This window comes from Oncorhynchus mykiss, chromosome 29 (assembly GCF_057628025.1).
Source record: "Oncorhynchus mykiss isolate SJ-2025 chromosome 29, ASM5762802v1, whole genome shotgun sequence".
In the NCBI taxonomy this organism is placed as follows: Eukaryota; Metazoa; Chordata; class Actinopteri; order Salmoniformes; family Salmonidae; genus Oncorhynchus; species Oncorhynchus mykiss.
The window spans coordinates 6,858,599-6,876,965 of record NC_143050.1 but is presented as its reverse complement, the minus strand read 5'-3'; the positions used below and the strand labels follow the sequence as shown (position 1 = coordinate 6,876,965).

The window sequence follows — 18,367 nt, the reverse complement described above, 5'->3', positions numbered from 1 at the left end:
AGCTGGCATAACAACATGGGAACCAACAACCCCTCAAGGCCCTGGTTGACAGCTGAAGTAACAACATGGGAACCAACAACCCCTCAAGGCCCTGGCTGACAGCTGGCATAACAACAAGGGAACCAACAACCCAACAAGGCCCTGGCTGACAAGCTGGCATAACAACATGGGAACCAACAACCCCCCAAGGCCCTGGCTGACAGCTGGCATAACAACATGGGAACCAACAACCCCCCAAGGCCCTGGCTGACAAGCTGGCATAACGACATGGGAACCAACAACCCCCCAAGGCCCTGGCTGACAAGCTGGCATAACAACATGGGAACCAACAACCCCAGTGGCCCTGGCTGACAGCTGGCATAACAACATGGGAACCAACAACCCCAGTGGCCTTGGCCGACAGCTGAAGTAACAACATCAGTGTGGATGAGGAGCAGTGATCTCAGCATTAACATATTGTATTATTGTGTGTGTGTGTGTGTGTGTGTGTGTGTGTGTCACAGTATTAGCATATTGTAGCAATTGTGATTGTGTTTGATTAATTAAAACCCACGCAAACACTAGTGGTCCCTGAGCAGGTGCTGAGAGAGAGAGAAAGAGAGAGAGAGATGGGGACAGAGTAGGAGAAAGAGAAAGATGGAGACAGAGAGAGACAGATAGATGGAAACTGAGAGAGCAGGTTACAGAGAGAGCCAGGGGGAGAGAGTGGGAGAAAGAGCGAGCAAGAGAGCGAGCGAGGGTTACTGAGAGAGACAGAGAGAGAGAGCAACATAGTCTTCTTCAAACAGTAATCAGTACCTTCATCTCCTGTTTCTATTGCAGGGCACTACCCCCAGTCTATCCCCTTAATGTTCAGTGCCAAGCAGAGACACATCGGGTCCCACTTTGACCGTCTCTGGTATGACTCTGCCAGGGATCAAAACTCCCAACCATCCAATCTCAGGACGCACACTAACCACAAGGCCATTGAGTTGGTTTCCCAAAGCTCTAAGTACGGACTCCTAAACATTTCCCCTGTAAGTGATAGTGGCAGGTAGCCTTGAGGTTACTGGTTAGAATCCGCGAGCCGACAAGGTGAAAATCTGTTGCTGTGCCCTTGAGCATGGCTGATAACACCAATTGCTCAAGGAGCGCTGGACAATGGTGACCTTGGCTGTGACCCCACTCTCCAAGGGTGTCTCAGGGGGACCCACTGGGCACACACTGGTTGAATCAATGTTGTTTCCAAGTCATTTCAAAGACAGTTCGCTGAACCAACGTGCAATTGGTGTTTGTTGCCAGTGGCGAGTTGGGATGTGCAAGAAAGACATGTCCATTTCACACTTGTACACGTGTGTAACAGGACTAGGGGCTGTTGCGGTGACCCCAGTAAAATTCCACATGACTGTTGAGTCACGGTAATCTCCTCTTATGCACTCTGGACATGTGTTCGTAGTACCCAACTCGCTAACAACATTTTTTTTGTTTTAATTGGTTGTTAATTCCCTGGTATTCAGGGCTCTATTGTCCCTCCATCAGGTCCCAATGGCCTGGTAATCAGGGCTCTATTGTCCCTCCATCATGTCCTAATGGTCTGGTACTCAGGGCTCTATTGTCCCTCCATCAGGTCCCAATGACCTGGTAATCAGGGCTCTATTGTCTCTCCATCATGTCCTAATGGCCTGGTACTCAGGGCTCTATTGTCCCTCCATCAGGTCCTAATGGCCTGGTACTCAGGGCTCTATTGTCCCTCCATCAGGTCCTAATGGTCTGGTACTCAGGGCTCTATTGTTCCTCCATCAGGTCCTAATGGTCTGGTACTCAGGACTCTATTGTCCCTCCATCAGGTCCTAATGGTCTGGTACTCAGGGCTCTATTGTTCCTCCATCAGGTCCTAATGGCCTGGTACTCAGGGCTTTATTGTCCCTCCATCAGGTCCTAATGGTCTGGTACTCAGGGCTCTATTGTCTCTCCATCCGGTCCTAATGGCCTGGTACTCAGGTCTCTATTGTCCCTCCATCAGGTCCTAATGGCCTGGTACTCAGGGCTCTATTGTCCCTCCATCAGGTCCTAATGGCCTGGTACTTAGGGCTCTATTGTCCCTCCATCAGGTCCTAATGGCCTGGTACTCAGGGCTCTGTTGTCCCTCCATCAGGTCCTAATGGCCTGGTACTCAGGGCTCTGTTGTCCCTCCATCAGGTCCTAATGGCCTGGTACTCAGGGCTCTATTGTCCCTCCATCAGGTCCTAATGATTGCAAATGCAATCTAAAATCTCATCAAACACTGATCATCAAAACAGTAACGCGCTTCTAAAACTCACCTCACTGTGATCGCAGGTTGAAACTGAGTGTAAAACATGGTCGTAGTGGATGTTGTTTCAAAGCTTGAAACAATGAAATGGGACAGTGCTTTCTTTCTTTCTTTTTTCTTTATTTTTTATTTTAATTAACCTTTATTTAACTAGGCAAGTCAGTCAAGAACAAATTCTTATTCACAGTGACGGCCTAGGGTGATTAATTCAAAAATCCTCATATGCATACAGGAGCTCATGCATATGCATCGACCTACAGTATTTATGAGCCCAAGTCCTCCCCCCAGAACACAAAAAAAAAACACAGAATTAAAATAATGATTGAGCCGTTACAAAATAAATAGCTTACCGCTTACACATGGCAAAAAAACAAAAAAAAAAACTTGATTTTAAAGATTTGGTACATAATTCATTTTGCCTAAAGGCTACTCCAAAATTAAACAAATTATATTTAATATCACCTTTGCGTGTGGACTGTATTATTAGGCATACTGGATGGACTGGTTACCTTATGCTGCGCTCCAAACGTTCTATCCATGAATCTGGGAGCGCTTGAGGACGTATAGGCCTAGCCGATGCTCTTGTTTCATTGATTGTGCAGGGCGACTTACAGAGTTAGCCTACAATTATAGTGACTTTGTATTTGATATTTGAATAGCCTAGTTATAGGGATTTTTAAAAATATTTTCAGAATTAATAAAGGACACGTTACTTCACTTTAGCTAAAGAATATTTCACCACCATGCGTTTCCATCTCCTCCTCGCTCGCCTTAATTTCTTTCTTGAGCGCGCAGAGAGACGGGGCTGACTATAGTTTAATGAAATATGTTTGGATGTGAAAACATGTTACCATCGACGTTCCCGAACTGATTTGAATTGGTTTCCCAAATGAAGCACTGGGAAGTTGCGGAAACAGGGTTGGAGATCCCATGGCATACAGAGTTTGGGTGGGAATATCACCTGTTGTGCAGGCTGCATGCTCGTGAAACAGTTGTTGATGGTGGAGTGAAATAACCGGAGTAATCTACCTGGCATTATTGACAAATGAACCCGGCGGGAAAGCGGCCTCGATTTGCCATTCCAGTGCAAAGACCTACAGATTAAAAAAAAATAATAATAATTCTTGACGGTTTCATTTTATAAACGGGCCATTCATAATCGATTTGACATTATAGACTACATTATATTGAGAATAGTCTGATAGGTGAACATGTGATCACTTGATGAGAGAACAGCTGTGTAAAGCCTGAGATAAGGAACAGAGCGCAATATTTTTGGCCGACTTTCTTAGATCATCAATCGCCTATAGTCCCGTCATGCAGCCCATTTATGTTTTGATTTCTAATACATTCTAACGTTTGTATCATTCACAAGTAAAGATGCCTAAAAACTCAAAATCTAGCACATATTTTTTATTTATTTATTTATTATTTATTTATTTATTTATTTAACTTAACAGTTAAGAACAAATTCTTATTTTCAATGACGACCTAGGAACAGTGTTCAGGGGCAGAACGACAGATTTGTACCTTGTCAGCTCAGGAATTTGAACTTGCAACCTTTCAGGTTACTAGTCCAACGCTCTAACCACTAGGCTACCCTGCCGCCCCAAAGAAGGACCTATTTCAAATGATCATTTTTATGCTCAACATAGTCACTTCATATGCCACATAGTCACTTCATATGCCACATAGTCACTTCATATGCCACATAGTCACTTCATATGCCACATAGTCACTTCATATGCCACATAGTCACTTCATATGCAACATAGTCACTTCATATGCAACTCAGTCACTTCATATGCCACATAGTCACTTCATATGCCACATAGTCACTTCATATGCCACATAGTCACTTCATATGCCACATAGTCACTTCATATGCCACATAGTCACTTCATATGCCACATAGTCACTTCATATGCCACATAGTCACTTCATATGCCACATAGTCACTTCATATGCCACATAGTCACTTCATATGCCACATAGTCACTTCATATGCCACATAGTCACTTCATATGCAACATAGTCACTTCATATGCCACATAGTCACTTCATATGGCCGCCCCCAGGTGGTGAGGGTAGGCAACAACATCTCCTCCCCGCTGATCCTCAACACTGGGGCCCCACAAGGGTGCGTTCTGAGCCCTCTCCTGTACTCCCTGTTCACCCACGACTGCGTGGCCACGCACGCCTCCAACTCAATCATCAAGTTTGCGGACGACACAACAGTGGTAGGCTTGATTACCAACAACGACGAGACGGCCTACAGGGAGGAGGTGAGGGCCCTCGGAGTGTGGTGTCAGGAAAATAACCTCACACTCAACGTCAACAAAACTAAGGAGATGATTGTGGACTTCAGGAAACAGCAGAGGGAACACCCCCCTATCCACATCGATGGAACAGTAGTGGAGAGGGTAGCAAGTTTTAAGTTCCTCGGCATACACATCACAGACAAACTGAATTGGTCCACTCACACAGACAGCATTGTGAAGAAGGCGCAGCAGCGCCTCTTCAACCTCAGGAGGCTGAAGAAATTCGGCTTGTCACCAAAAGCACTCACAAACTTCTACAGATGCACAATCGAGAGCATCCTGGCGGGCTGTATCACCGCCTGGTACGGCAACTGCTCCGCCCTCAACCGTAAGGCTCTCCAGAGGGTAGTGAGGTCTGCACAACGCATCACCGGGGGCAAACTACCTGCCCTCCAGGACACATACACCACCCGATGTCACAGGAAGGCCATAAAGATCATCAAGGACATCAACCACCCGAGCCACTGCCTGTTCACCCCGCTATCATCCAGAAGGCGAGGTCAGTACAGGTGCATCAAAGCTGGGACCGAGAGACTGAAAAACAGCTTCTATCTCAAGGCTATCAGACTGTTAAACAGCCACCACTAACATTGAGTGGCTGCTGCCAACACACTGACACTGACTCAACTCCAGCCACTTTAATAATGGGAATTGATGGGAAATGATGTAAATATATCACTAGCCACTTTAACCAATGCTACCTTATATAATGTTACTCACCCTACATTATTCATCTCATAGGCATACGTATATACTGTACTCTATATCATCGACTGTATCCTTATGTAATACATGTATCACTAGCCACTTTAACTATGCCACTTTGTTTACATACTCATCTCATATGTATATACTGTACTCGATACAATCTACTGTATCTGCCTATGCTGCTCTGTACCATCACTCATTCATATATCCTTATGTACATATTCTTTATCCCCTCACACTGTGTACAAGACAGTAGTTTTGGAATTGCTAGTTAGATTACTTGTTGGTTATTACTGCATTGTCGGAACTAGAAGCACAAGCATTTCGCTACACTCGCATTAACATCTGCTAACCATGTGTATGTGACAAATAAAATTTGATTTGATTTGATTTGATAAAATTTGATTTGATTTGATTTGATATGCCACATAGTCACTTCATATGCAACATAGTCACTTCATATGCCACATAGTCACTTCAAATGCCACATAGTCACTTCATATGCCACATAGTCACTTCATATGCCACATAGTCACTTCATATGCCACATAGTCACTTCATATGCCACATAGTCACTTCATATGCCACATAGTCACTTCATATGCCACATAGTCACTTCATTGCTCCGGGAAACATTTCCCTTTTTATTTTATTCAGCTAAGATCAATTATATTCTTCTTACTATAAAATCATATACTACAAAATAAGAGTATGGGACTCAGACACATATATTGTCTGCTGAATGAACTAGAGTCTATGGTATGGAGCCTAGCCAGATAACATACAGTAGGACAACTGATGTTCTGTTCTTCTGAAATACATTTTCTTCATATCACAATGTTTATTTAGACCCGACTAAAATAAATAATATACTTTTTTTATTTTTATGTAGATGTTCCGAATGCGCGTATTAGCATCTCCCATGACTCCATGCTTGTATCCACGGAGGAATGGAGTTGCTAAACGTGTTTATATGTCAATTAACGTTAAATTACCATGAGTCTTTTGCGTGACAATAACCAGCTGACAAAAACAGCCACAGCCCTAAACAGGACAAGTTTAAAAGGCCCAACAATGTATTGCTACTATCACCCCGACCGCCCCCCCCCGCCCCCCCTGCCCCCCTGGCCCCCCGCCAGCCCCACCCCCTGCCCGCCCCCCCTGACCCCCTGGCACCCCCGCCCCCCCTGCCCCCCTGGCCCCCCGCCAGCCCCACCCCCTGCCCGCCCCCCCTGCCCCCCTGGCACCCCCGCCCCCCCTGCACCCCTGGCCCCCCGCCAGCCCCACCCCCTGCCCGCCCCCCCTGACCCCCGCCCCCCCTGCCCCCCTGGCCCCCCGCCAGCCCCACCCCCTGCCCGCCCCCCCCCTGACCCCCGCACGCCTCCTCTTACCTGCATGCCTCCGCTGGATTTCTTGTGGTTGAGAAGCAGTTCCACGGCCCCCACCACCTCTTTGCGGATGGCGTGCAGCAGTGCATCTCCAACATACACGTTAAAGCTCAGCAGTAGTTCTATGATCTCCAGGTTCTCGTTCTCGATGGCGATCAGCAGAGCTGTGCGGCCTAACGGGTCTATACAGTTAATGTTGATCTTGAAGTAGATCTCGGCCTCCTGTGGGGAAGGGACAACGATAGGATAACTCAGGGATGGTGCAACAATAATTGGGAAGGGATGATAATCGACAGTGAAGGTAAACTTATTTGAACTCTCTTTTGAAGAAGTTATTTATTTTCATCAACCTTTAATTGAAGGTGCTGACCATCAATCCACCGAAAACTTCCACACAGACACACACGCACGCACGCACGCACAAGCGCACACGCACACACGCGCACACACACACACACAGACACACACGCACACGCGCTCGCACACACACACACACACACACACACACACACACACACACACACACACCTGTCCATCCGTCCCTACCTCCAGAGCCTGTTTGACGCTGCCGTAGTCTCCCTTCTCCACGGTTCCCAGATAGGCCTTCTCCAGGGAAGACAGCTCCGACTCAGACCGGACGATCCGCAGAGGGATACGGTCCCGGTACGAAGAGCTGTCTGTCCGCCGGTAGTACAGCTGAGACATCTCACCTCACCTCAACTCAGCTTTTAAGGCAGGTGCTGTTGTGGGTCCTGCTGTGGCTAGGGCATCACAGACTGTAGCGGGACAGAGAAGGTGTGAGAGCGGCAATGAGAGAAGCCTAAAAGATGCTGGGTGAGAAATACATTGAGAGAAGGATTAGGGTTGATATAATCATGTATGACTTTATTCGTTGTGTATATTGTGTTATATATTGATGGTTGACACAACCAAAACAAAAGGAGCAATAAAGAGAGAGAACGAGAGAAATAGAGAGAGAGAGAGAGAGAGATAGGGATAGAGAGGGAGGGAAAGAGTGAGAGAGAGGGAGTGAGAGAGACATTGTCCTGCGCAAATTTCAAATTGTCTTCTTACCAAAATACCATTTGACAGACCACGTATATATACTGAACACCCTTATTGAGAGACAGACAAACAAACAAAGCAAAACAAAAGCAAAGGCTTCTCATGATTGTTGATATCAAAAAAGCATTTCACTCAATTTGGCATCAGGGTCTGCTAAACAAATTGATGGAAAGCGGTAATGGAAGAAAAACACATGATAATATAAAATGAATGTACACAAACAACAAGTGTGCAGTTAAAATTGGCATTAAACACACGTTTCTTTCCTCTGGGCCGTGGGGTGAGACAGGGATGCATCTTGAGCCCCACCCTCTTCAACATGTATATCACCATACTAGAATCTGAAGTCAAACGTCTACTTTTTGCTGATGATCTGGCGCTGAAGCACCAGACCTACTGATACCATAGACCTACTGATACCTACTGATACCATAGACCTACTGATACCATAGACCTACAGGACCTACTGATACCATAGACCTACTGATACCATTGACCTACTGGACCTACTGATAGCACAGACCTACTGATACCATAGACCTATTGATACCATAGACCTACCGGACCTACTGATCCCATAGACCTACTGTAACGATTTTCCTCCCCTTCTGACGAGGAGCATGAAGGAGGAGCATGAAGGATCGGACCAATGTGCAGCATTTATTAGGAACAGAAACATAAACAAAATAACAAAGAGAGTGAAACGAAAATGAAACAGTCCTGTAAGGTGCAACAACACAAAACAGAAAACATAGAATGAAACAGTCCTGTAAGGTGCAACAACACAAAACAGAAAACATAGAACACAAAACATAGAATGCCCACCCCAACTCACGCCCTGACCAAACTAAAATAGAGACATAAAAAAGGAACTAAGATCAGGACGTGACATTCAGTCCCCAACCAAGGAGGGCCTACAGCAGCACCTAGATCTTCTGCACAGATTCTGTCAACTTAGGCCCTGACAGTGAGTCTCAGTAAGACAATAATAATGGTGTTCCAAAAAAGGTCCAGTTGCCAGGACAACAAATAAAAATTGCCTTTGAGCACAGAAGTAATTATACCTACCTCGGCCTAAACATAAACATCACAGGTCACTTCCACAAGGCTGTGAATGATCTAAGAGGCAAGGCAAGAAGGGCCTTGTATACAATCAAAAGGAACATTAAAATTGACATCCCAATAAGGATCTTACTAAAAATACTTCAATCAGTTCTATAATCCATTGCCATCTGTGATTGTGAGGTCTGGGGTCCACTCACCAATGAAGAATCCACAAAAAATGGGACAAACACCCAATTGAGACTCACAAACACAAACAGACCCCACATAGCCACAGGCCAGCAACACAATTAGACACAACCAAATTCTGAGAAAGCAAAAAAGATAACTTTTGACACACTAGAAAGAATCAACCAAAAACAGAGCAAATTGGAATTCTATCTTTCCCTTAACACAGCGGCAAAATACCTGACCACCGTGACTGACCCAAAACTAAGAAAATCCTTGACTATGTACAGACTCAATGAGCATTGCCTTGCTATTGAGAGAGGTCGCCATAGGCAGACATGACTCTCAAGAGAAGACAGGCTATGTGCCCACTTTCCAACAAAATTAGGTGCACTTCCTAACCTCCTGCCAACTGTATGACCACATTAGAGAGATATATATATATTTCCCACTCATCATACGGACCCACAAAGCATTTGAAAATAAATTAAACATTGATAAACTCTCATAGCTGTTAGGTGAAATACCGCAATGTGCAATCATAGAATTAATATTTGTGGCCCGTGGTCATGAGGAAAGAGTAACCAGTGGAGGACAAACATTGAAAACACCCCCAATACTTATCTTTATTTCTCTTCCCCAACTATTCGTACCTCAACAATTTGCACATTGCTAAAACACTATACATTTCTGATAATATAACACTTAAAATGTCCATCTTTTTAAAACCTTTTGAGTGGAATGTTTACTGTTACTTTCTAATCATTTTTTGTTGATGTTGTTAAATGTGTTTTTTCTCAATTATGTTTATTTATTTAGTTCACTTGTGTTTCATATCTAAACATGTGTTCCATGCCAATAAAGCCCCTTTGAATCGAATAGAGAGATAGGAGGAGAGAGAGGTGTTGACATATTTGCATAACAAAGGAGATGCTGGAATTCATGATGAATGGTCACATCTCTTATTGTACAGTTCTGAAATGATTGGACAGGTATACTATGCAATTGGTCAAGCCTACTCTCAGAAAGACTATGGGAGGCCTTTTCACCACACTGCCTGTTACATAGCTCTACCATGGCATCGAGGTAGCAGAATTGTTAGAGTTCTTTGGAATTGGTTTTCCCAGTAGCCTATAAAACCACAGATCAGAACTAAGAAGAGCTTAAAATTAACTTTTATGTTTGGTAAAAAGTTAAGAGCACCACAAAAAGAGATTGATTCAGATATATTCTATAATAGGCCGAATGTGAATCTTACTTTTGAAACACATTCTCCTGGAGAACCTATCCAGGACTAGGAGCCATTTTAATTTCTCCCAGTGCCATCTGATGAAATAGACCTACCGATACAATAGACCTAATGGACCTACTGAAACCAAAGACCTACTGATAGCATAGACCTACTGATAGCATAGACCTACTGATACCATAGACCTACTGATAGCATAGACCTACTGGACCTACTGATACCATAGACCTACTGGACCTACTGATACCATGGACCTACTGATACCATATACCTACTGATACCATAGACCTATTGATACCATAGATCTACTGATAGCATAGACCTACTGATACCATAGACCTACTGGACCTACTGATCCCATAGACCTACTGGAACTACTGATACCATAGACCTACTGTACATATTGATACCATAGACCTACTGATGCCATAGACCTACTGGGCCTACTGATACTATAGACCTACTGGACCTACCAATACCATAGACCTACTGGACCTATTGATACCATAGACCTATTGATACCATATAACTACTGATCCCATAGACCTACTGGACCTACTGATCCCATATACCTACTGATACCATGGACCTACTGATACCATAGACTTACTGATCCCATAGACCTACTGGACCTACTGATTCCATAGACCTACTGATACCATGGACCTACTGGGCCTACAGATATCATAGACCTACTGATATTATAGACCTACTGGACCTACTGATACCATGGACATACTGGACCTTCTCATACCATAGATTAACCGATACCATAGACCTACTGGACCTACTGATACCATAGTCCTATTGGATGTACTGATACCATAGACCTACTGATACCATAGACCTACTGGACCTACTGATTCCATAGTCCTACTGATACCACAGAACTACGGATACCATAGACCTACTGGACCTACTGATCCCAAAGACCTACTGATACCATGGACCTACTGATACCATAGATCTACTGATGCCATAGACCTACTGATACCCCAGACCTACTGGACCTACTGATCCCATAGACCTACTGATACCTACTGACACCATAGACCTAGTGATACCATAGACCTACTGGATCTACTGATACCATAGACCTACTGATCCCAAAGACCTACTGATACCATGGATCTACTGATACCATAGACCTACTGATACCATGGACCTACTGATATCATAGACCTACTGGACCTACTGATACCATAGACCTACTGGAACTACTGGTACCATAGACCCACTGATATCATAGACCTACTGGACCTACTGATACTATAGACCTACTGGACCTACCAATACCATAGACCTACTGGACCTATTGATACCATAGACCTACTGATACCATATAACTACTGATACCATAGACATACGGTACCTACTGATACCATAGACTTACTGATCCCATAGACCTACTGGACCTACTGATCCCATATACCTACTGATACCATGGACCTACTGATACCATATATCTACTGATACCATAGACCTACTGGACCTACTGATACCATAGACCTAATGGACCTACTGATACCATAGACCTACTGATACCTACTGATACCACATACCTACTGATACAATAGACCTACTGGACTTATTGATACCATTGACCTGCTGGACCTACTGATACCATATATCTACTGATACCATATACCTACTGGACCTGCTGATACCATAGACCTACTGGACCTACTGATACCATAGACCTACTGATACCATATAACTACTGATACCATAGACATACGGTACCTATTGATACCATAGACCTACTGGACCTATTGATACCATAGACCTACTGATACCATATAACTACTGATACCATAGACATACGGTACCTACTGATTCCATAGACTTACTGATCCCATAGACCTACTGGACCTACTGATCCCATAGACCTACTGATACCATGGACCTACTGATACCATAGATCTACTGATACCATAGACCTACTGGACCTACTGATTCCATAGACCTACTGATACCATGGACCTACTGGGCCTACAGATATCATAGACCTACTGATATTATAGACCTACTGGACCTACTGATACCATGGACATACTGGACCTTCTGATACCATAGATTAACCGATACCATAGACCTACTGGACCTACTGATACCATAGTCCTATTGGATGTACTGATACCATAGACCTACTGATACCATAGACCTACTGGACCTACTGATTCCATAGTCCTACTGATACCACAGAACTACGGATACCATAGACCTACTGGACCTACTGATCCCAAAGACCTACTGATACCATGGACCTACTGATACCATAGATCTACTGATGCCATAGACCTACTGATACCCCAGACCTACTGGACCTACTGATCCCATAGACCTACTGATACCTACTGATACCATAGACCTAGTGATACCATAGACCTACTGGATCTACTGATCCCATAGACCTACTGATCCCAAAGACCTACTGATACCATGGACCTACTGATACCATAGACCTACTGATACCATGGACCTACTGATATCATAGACCTACTGGACCTACTGATACCATAGACCTACTGGAACTACTGGTACCATAGACCCACTGATATCATAGACCTACTGGACCTACTGATACTATAGACCTACTGGACCTACCAATACTATAGACCTACTGGACCTATTGATACCATAGACCTACTGATACCATATAACTACTGATCCCATAGACCTACTGGACCTACTGATCCCATAGACCTACTGATACCATGGACCTACTGATACCATATATCTACTGATACCATAGACCTACTGGACCTACTGATACCATAGACCTAATGGACCTACTGATACCATAGACCTACTGATACCTACTGATACCACATACCTACTGATACCATATACCTACTCGACCTACTGATACCATATACCTACTGAACCTACTGATACCATGGACCTACTGATACCATTGACCTACTGGACCTACTGATACCATAGACCTACTGGACCTGCTGATACCATAGACCTACTGGACCTACTGATACCATAGACCTACTGATACCTACTGATACCACATACCTACTGATACCATATACCTACTCGACCTACTGATACCATATACCTACTGAACCTACTGATACCATGGACCTACTGATACCATAGACCTACTGTACCTACTGATACCATAGACCTACTGATACCATAGACTTGTGGATACCATAGACCTACTGTACATACTGATACCATAGACCTACTGTACCTACTGATACCATATACTTACTGACACCATAGACCTACTGATACCATAGATTTATTGATAAAATAGACCTACTGATACTATAGACCTACGGTACCTACTGATACCATAGACCTACTGTTCCCATAGACTTACTGATACCATAGACCTACTGGACCTACTGATACCATGGACCTACTGATACCATACATATACTGATACCATAGACCAACTGATACCATAGACCTACTGGACCTACTGATACCATAGACCTACTGGACCTACTGATCCCAAAGACCTTCTGATACCATGGACCTACTGATACCATAGACCTACTGGACCTAATGATCCCAAAGACCTACTGATACCATGGACCTACTGATACCATAGACCTACTTTACATCCTGATACCATAGACCTACTGGACCTACTGATACCATGGACCTTCTGATACCATAGACCTACTGGAAATACTGATACCATAGATCTACTGTACATACTGATAGAGTTGACCTACTGGACCTACTTATACTATAGACTTAGCGATACCATAGACCTACTGGACCTACTGACCCCATAGTGCAACTGGATCTACTGATACCATGGTCATACTGATACCATAGACCTACTGATACCTACTGATACCATAGACCTACTGATACAATAGACCTACTGCACCTACTGATACAGTAGACCTACTGGACCTGCTGATACCATAGACCTACTGATACCATAGACCTACTGTACATACGGATACCATAGACCTACTGGACCTACTGATACAATGGACCTACTGATACAGTAGACCTACTGGACCTACTGACACCATATACCTACTGATACCATAAACCTAATGTACATACTGATGAAAAAGACCTACTGATACCATAGACCTACTGATACAATAGACCTACTGTTACCATAGACCTACTGGACCTACTGATACCATAAACCTCCCGGACCTACTGATACCATAAACCAACTGATACCATAGATCTATTGATACCATAGACCTACTGATAACATAGACCTACTGTTGCAATAGACCTACTGATATCATAGACCTACTGATACCATGGACCTACTGGGCCTACAGATATCATAGACCTAATGATATTATAGACCTACTGGACCTACTGATACCATGGACATACTGGACCTTCTGATACCATAGACTAACCGATACCATAGACCTACTGGACCTACTGATACCATAGTCCTATTGGATGTACTGATACTATAGACCTACTGATACCGTAGACCTACTGGACCTACTGATTCCATAGTCCTACTGATACCACAGATACCATAGACCTCCTGGACCTACTGATACCATAAACCAACTGATACCATAGATCTATTGATACCATAGACGTACTGATAACATAGACCTACTAATGCAATAGACCTACTGATATCATAGACCTACTGGACCTACTGATTCCATAGACCTACTGATACCATGGACCTACTGGGCCTACAGATATCATAGACCTACTGATATTATAGACCTACTGGACCTACTGATACCATGGACATACTGGACCTTCTGATACCATAGACTAACCGATACCATAGACCTACTGGACCTACTGATACCATAGTCCTATTGGATGTACTGATACCATAGACCTACTGATACCATAGACCTACTGGACCTACTGATTCCATAGTCCTACTGATACCACAGAACTACGGATACCATAGACCTACTGGACCTACTGATCCCAAAGACCTACTGATACCATGGACCTATTGATACCATAGATCTACTGATACCATAGACCTACTGATACCCCAGACCTACTGGACCTACTGATCCCATAGACCTACTGATACCTACTGATACCATAGACCTAGTGATACCATGGACCTACTGGATCTACTGATACCATAGACTACTGATCCCAAAGACCTACTGATACCATGGACCTACTGATACCATAGACCTACTGATACCATGAACCTACTGATATCATAGACCTACTGGACCTACTGATACCATAGACCTACTGGAACTACTGGTACCATAGACCCACTGATATCATAGACCTACTGGACCTACTGATACCATAGACCTACTGATATCATAGACCTACTGATACCATAGACCTACTGTTACCATAGACCTACTGGACCTACTGATACCATAGACCTACTGCTACCATGGACATACTGATACTATATACCTATTGATACCATAGACCTACTGGTACCATGGACCTACTGATATCATAGACCTACTGATACCATGGACCTACTGATACCATGGACCTACTGATACCATAGACCTACTGATACCATGGACCTGCTGATATCATAGACCTACTGACACTACAGACCTGCGGTACCTACTGACACCATGGAACTACTGATATCATATACGTACTGGACCTACTGATATCATAGACCTACTGATACCATAGACCTACTGATACCATAGACCTACTGATGTCATATACCTACTGGACCTACTGATACCATGGACCTGCTGATATCATAGACCTACTGACACTACAGACCTGCGGTACCTACTGACACCATGGAACTACTGATATCATATACGTACTGGACCTACTGATATCATAGACCTACTGATACCATAGACCTACTGATACCATAGACCTACTGATTCCATAGACCTACTGATACCATGGACCTACTGGACCTACTTATATCATAGACCTACTGATATTAGAGACCTACTGGACCTACTGATACCATGGACCTACTGATATCATAGACCTACTGATACCATAGACCTACTGGACCTTCTGATACCATAGACTAACCGATACCATAGACCTACTGGACCTCATATACCATAGACCTACTGATATCATAGACCTACTGATACCATAGACCTACTGATATCATAGACCTACTGGACCTACTGATACCATAGACCTACTGGACCTACTGACACCATGGAACTACTGATATCATAGACCTACTGATACCGTAGACCTACTGATTCCAAAGACCTAGTGATACCATGGACCTACTGGACCTACTTATATCATAGACCTACTGATATTAGAGACCTACTGGACCTACTGATACCATGGACCTACTGATATCATAGACCTACTGATACCATAGACCTACTGGACCTTCTGATACCATAGACTAACCGATACCATAGACCTACTGGACCTCATATACCATAGACCTACTGATATCATAGACCTACTGATACCATAGACCTACTGATATCATAGACCTACTGGACCTACTGATACCATAGACCAACTGGAACTACTGATACCATAGACCTACTGATACCATAGACCTACTGATATCATAGACCTACTAGACCTACTGATACCATAGATCTACTGATATCATAGACCTACTGGACCTACTGATACCATAGACCTACTGATACCATGGACCTACTGGACCTACTGATATCATAGATATCATAAAAAATGATTTAACTTCTAAAAGTGTGAGGGAAAATCCAAGATGTAGAACAGAGCAGTGGTCCACGAAGGCTGTCAACAAATGAATGACCGCAGTATTGACGAGATCCAATGTCTTGAACTGTCTTTTTCAACCTTTTATAAGAAAACACTAAACTTTCTACTGGACCTTCAAATACCATAGACTTACCGATACCATAGACCTACTGGACATAATGATACCATAGACCTACTGATATCATAGACCTACTGATTCCATAGACCTACATATACCATGGACCTACTGATACCATAGACCTACTGATTCCTTAGACCTACTGATTTCATAGACCTACTGATTCCATAAACATACTGATATCATAGACCTACTGATTCCATAGACCTACTGATACCATGGACCTGCTGATATCATAGACCTACTGACACTACAGACCTACGGTACCTACTGACACCATGGAACTACTGATATCATATACATACTGGACCTACTGATACCAGAGGTTTGATCTAGAGACAAGACGTTTAGTCTAGAGACAAGAGGTTTGGTCTAGAGACAAGACGTTTGATCTAGAGACAAGAGGTTTGATCTAGAGGCAAGACGTTTAGTCTAGAGACAAGACGTTTAATCTAGAGACAAGGGCTTTGGTCTATTTTATAAGGGCTTTTATATATTTAAAAAGTGGCCTCCTAAAGTACATGTAATTCGATAGTATAGGAATATGACCATAAGCTATAGACTCATCTACCCCCTTAAAACATACAACCCTAAGCAATAACACATCAATCACTTTGTAGATTACGACCACCAGCTATAGACTCATCTACCTAAAGAGCTAAAGATGTAAACCTTTCCTACAAGTATTATTATATTTATTGATTGATTGACTATGGCTTTTCCAAATTGCCCAATGTTTAATTGTCAATTAGGATTCCAAGAAAAGTTCACAACAGCTGTGGTGATTATTTCTGTAATCTCAAATGAGGAGAGACAAATGTATCACACAAGTCTGAGTTATACTTAATAAAAAAATATTTAATGCACACCGAGTGAATGGAGCGAGAGCTCTGCAATAATGAGGCTGGTCAGCCCAACACTCTTGACTCTTGATATTTTATAGCGAAGATACACCCCTTAGTCTACATGACAAACAACAGATGTGTGGAATGGGTCACAAGGTGAGACTTGACCTATGTTCTTATTGTACAGAAACAAGAGTTTGGCCCCTTAGACAAGGCTCATTCTATGCCATAAATCAATTGTCCGCTCCAGATACCCCTATCTCAAGTAAAACCCATGTAATTGACCACACACCTAGACTAGCTGCAGGGAACTGGAGTAGAAACCATCCCTTTGCAAAAACACGGCCTTAGTAGAACAGAGAGGTTTTACTATTTGTTAAGTATATACAGTATAATTGTTAACTATTAACATTAAACAAATCAGGTAAATAGGTGATTTTTCTCTCACACAACAGCAGGCCTGTTATTTGTTGTAATTTTACCTTCA

General features: G+C 43.3%; 1 protein-coding gene across 2 annotated transcripts in view; it reads right to left on the bottom strand.

The window, feature by feature from the left end:
- LOC110509467 (short transient receptor potential channel 4) overlaps nucleotides 1–18,367 on the bottom strand; it is a 192,750-nt gene that overhangs the window by 113,204 nt on the left and 61,179 nt on the right. For both annotated transcript variants that reach the window (XM_090226401.1, XM_090226400.1), the window contains 2 exons: nucleotides 7,254–7,483; nucleotides 6,711–6,929 (listed from right to left, as the gene is read on the bottom strand). In XM_090226401.1, the coding sequence (XP_090082527.1) occupies nucleotides 6,711–6,929; nucleotides 7,254–7,412 (378 nt within the window). In that variant the 5' untranslated portion in view covers nucleotides 7,413–7,483. The remainder of the gene's footprint in view (nucleotides 1–6,710; nucleotides 6,930–7,253; nucleotides 7,484–18,367) is intronic.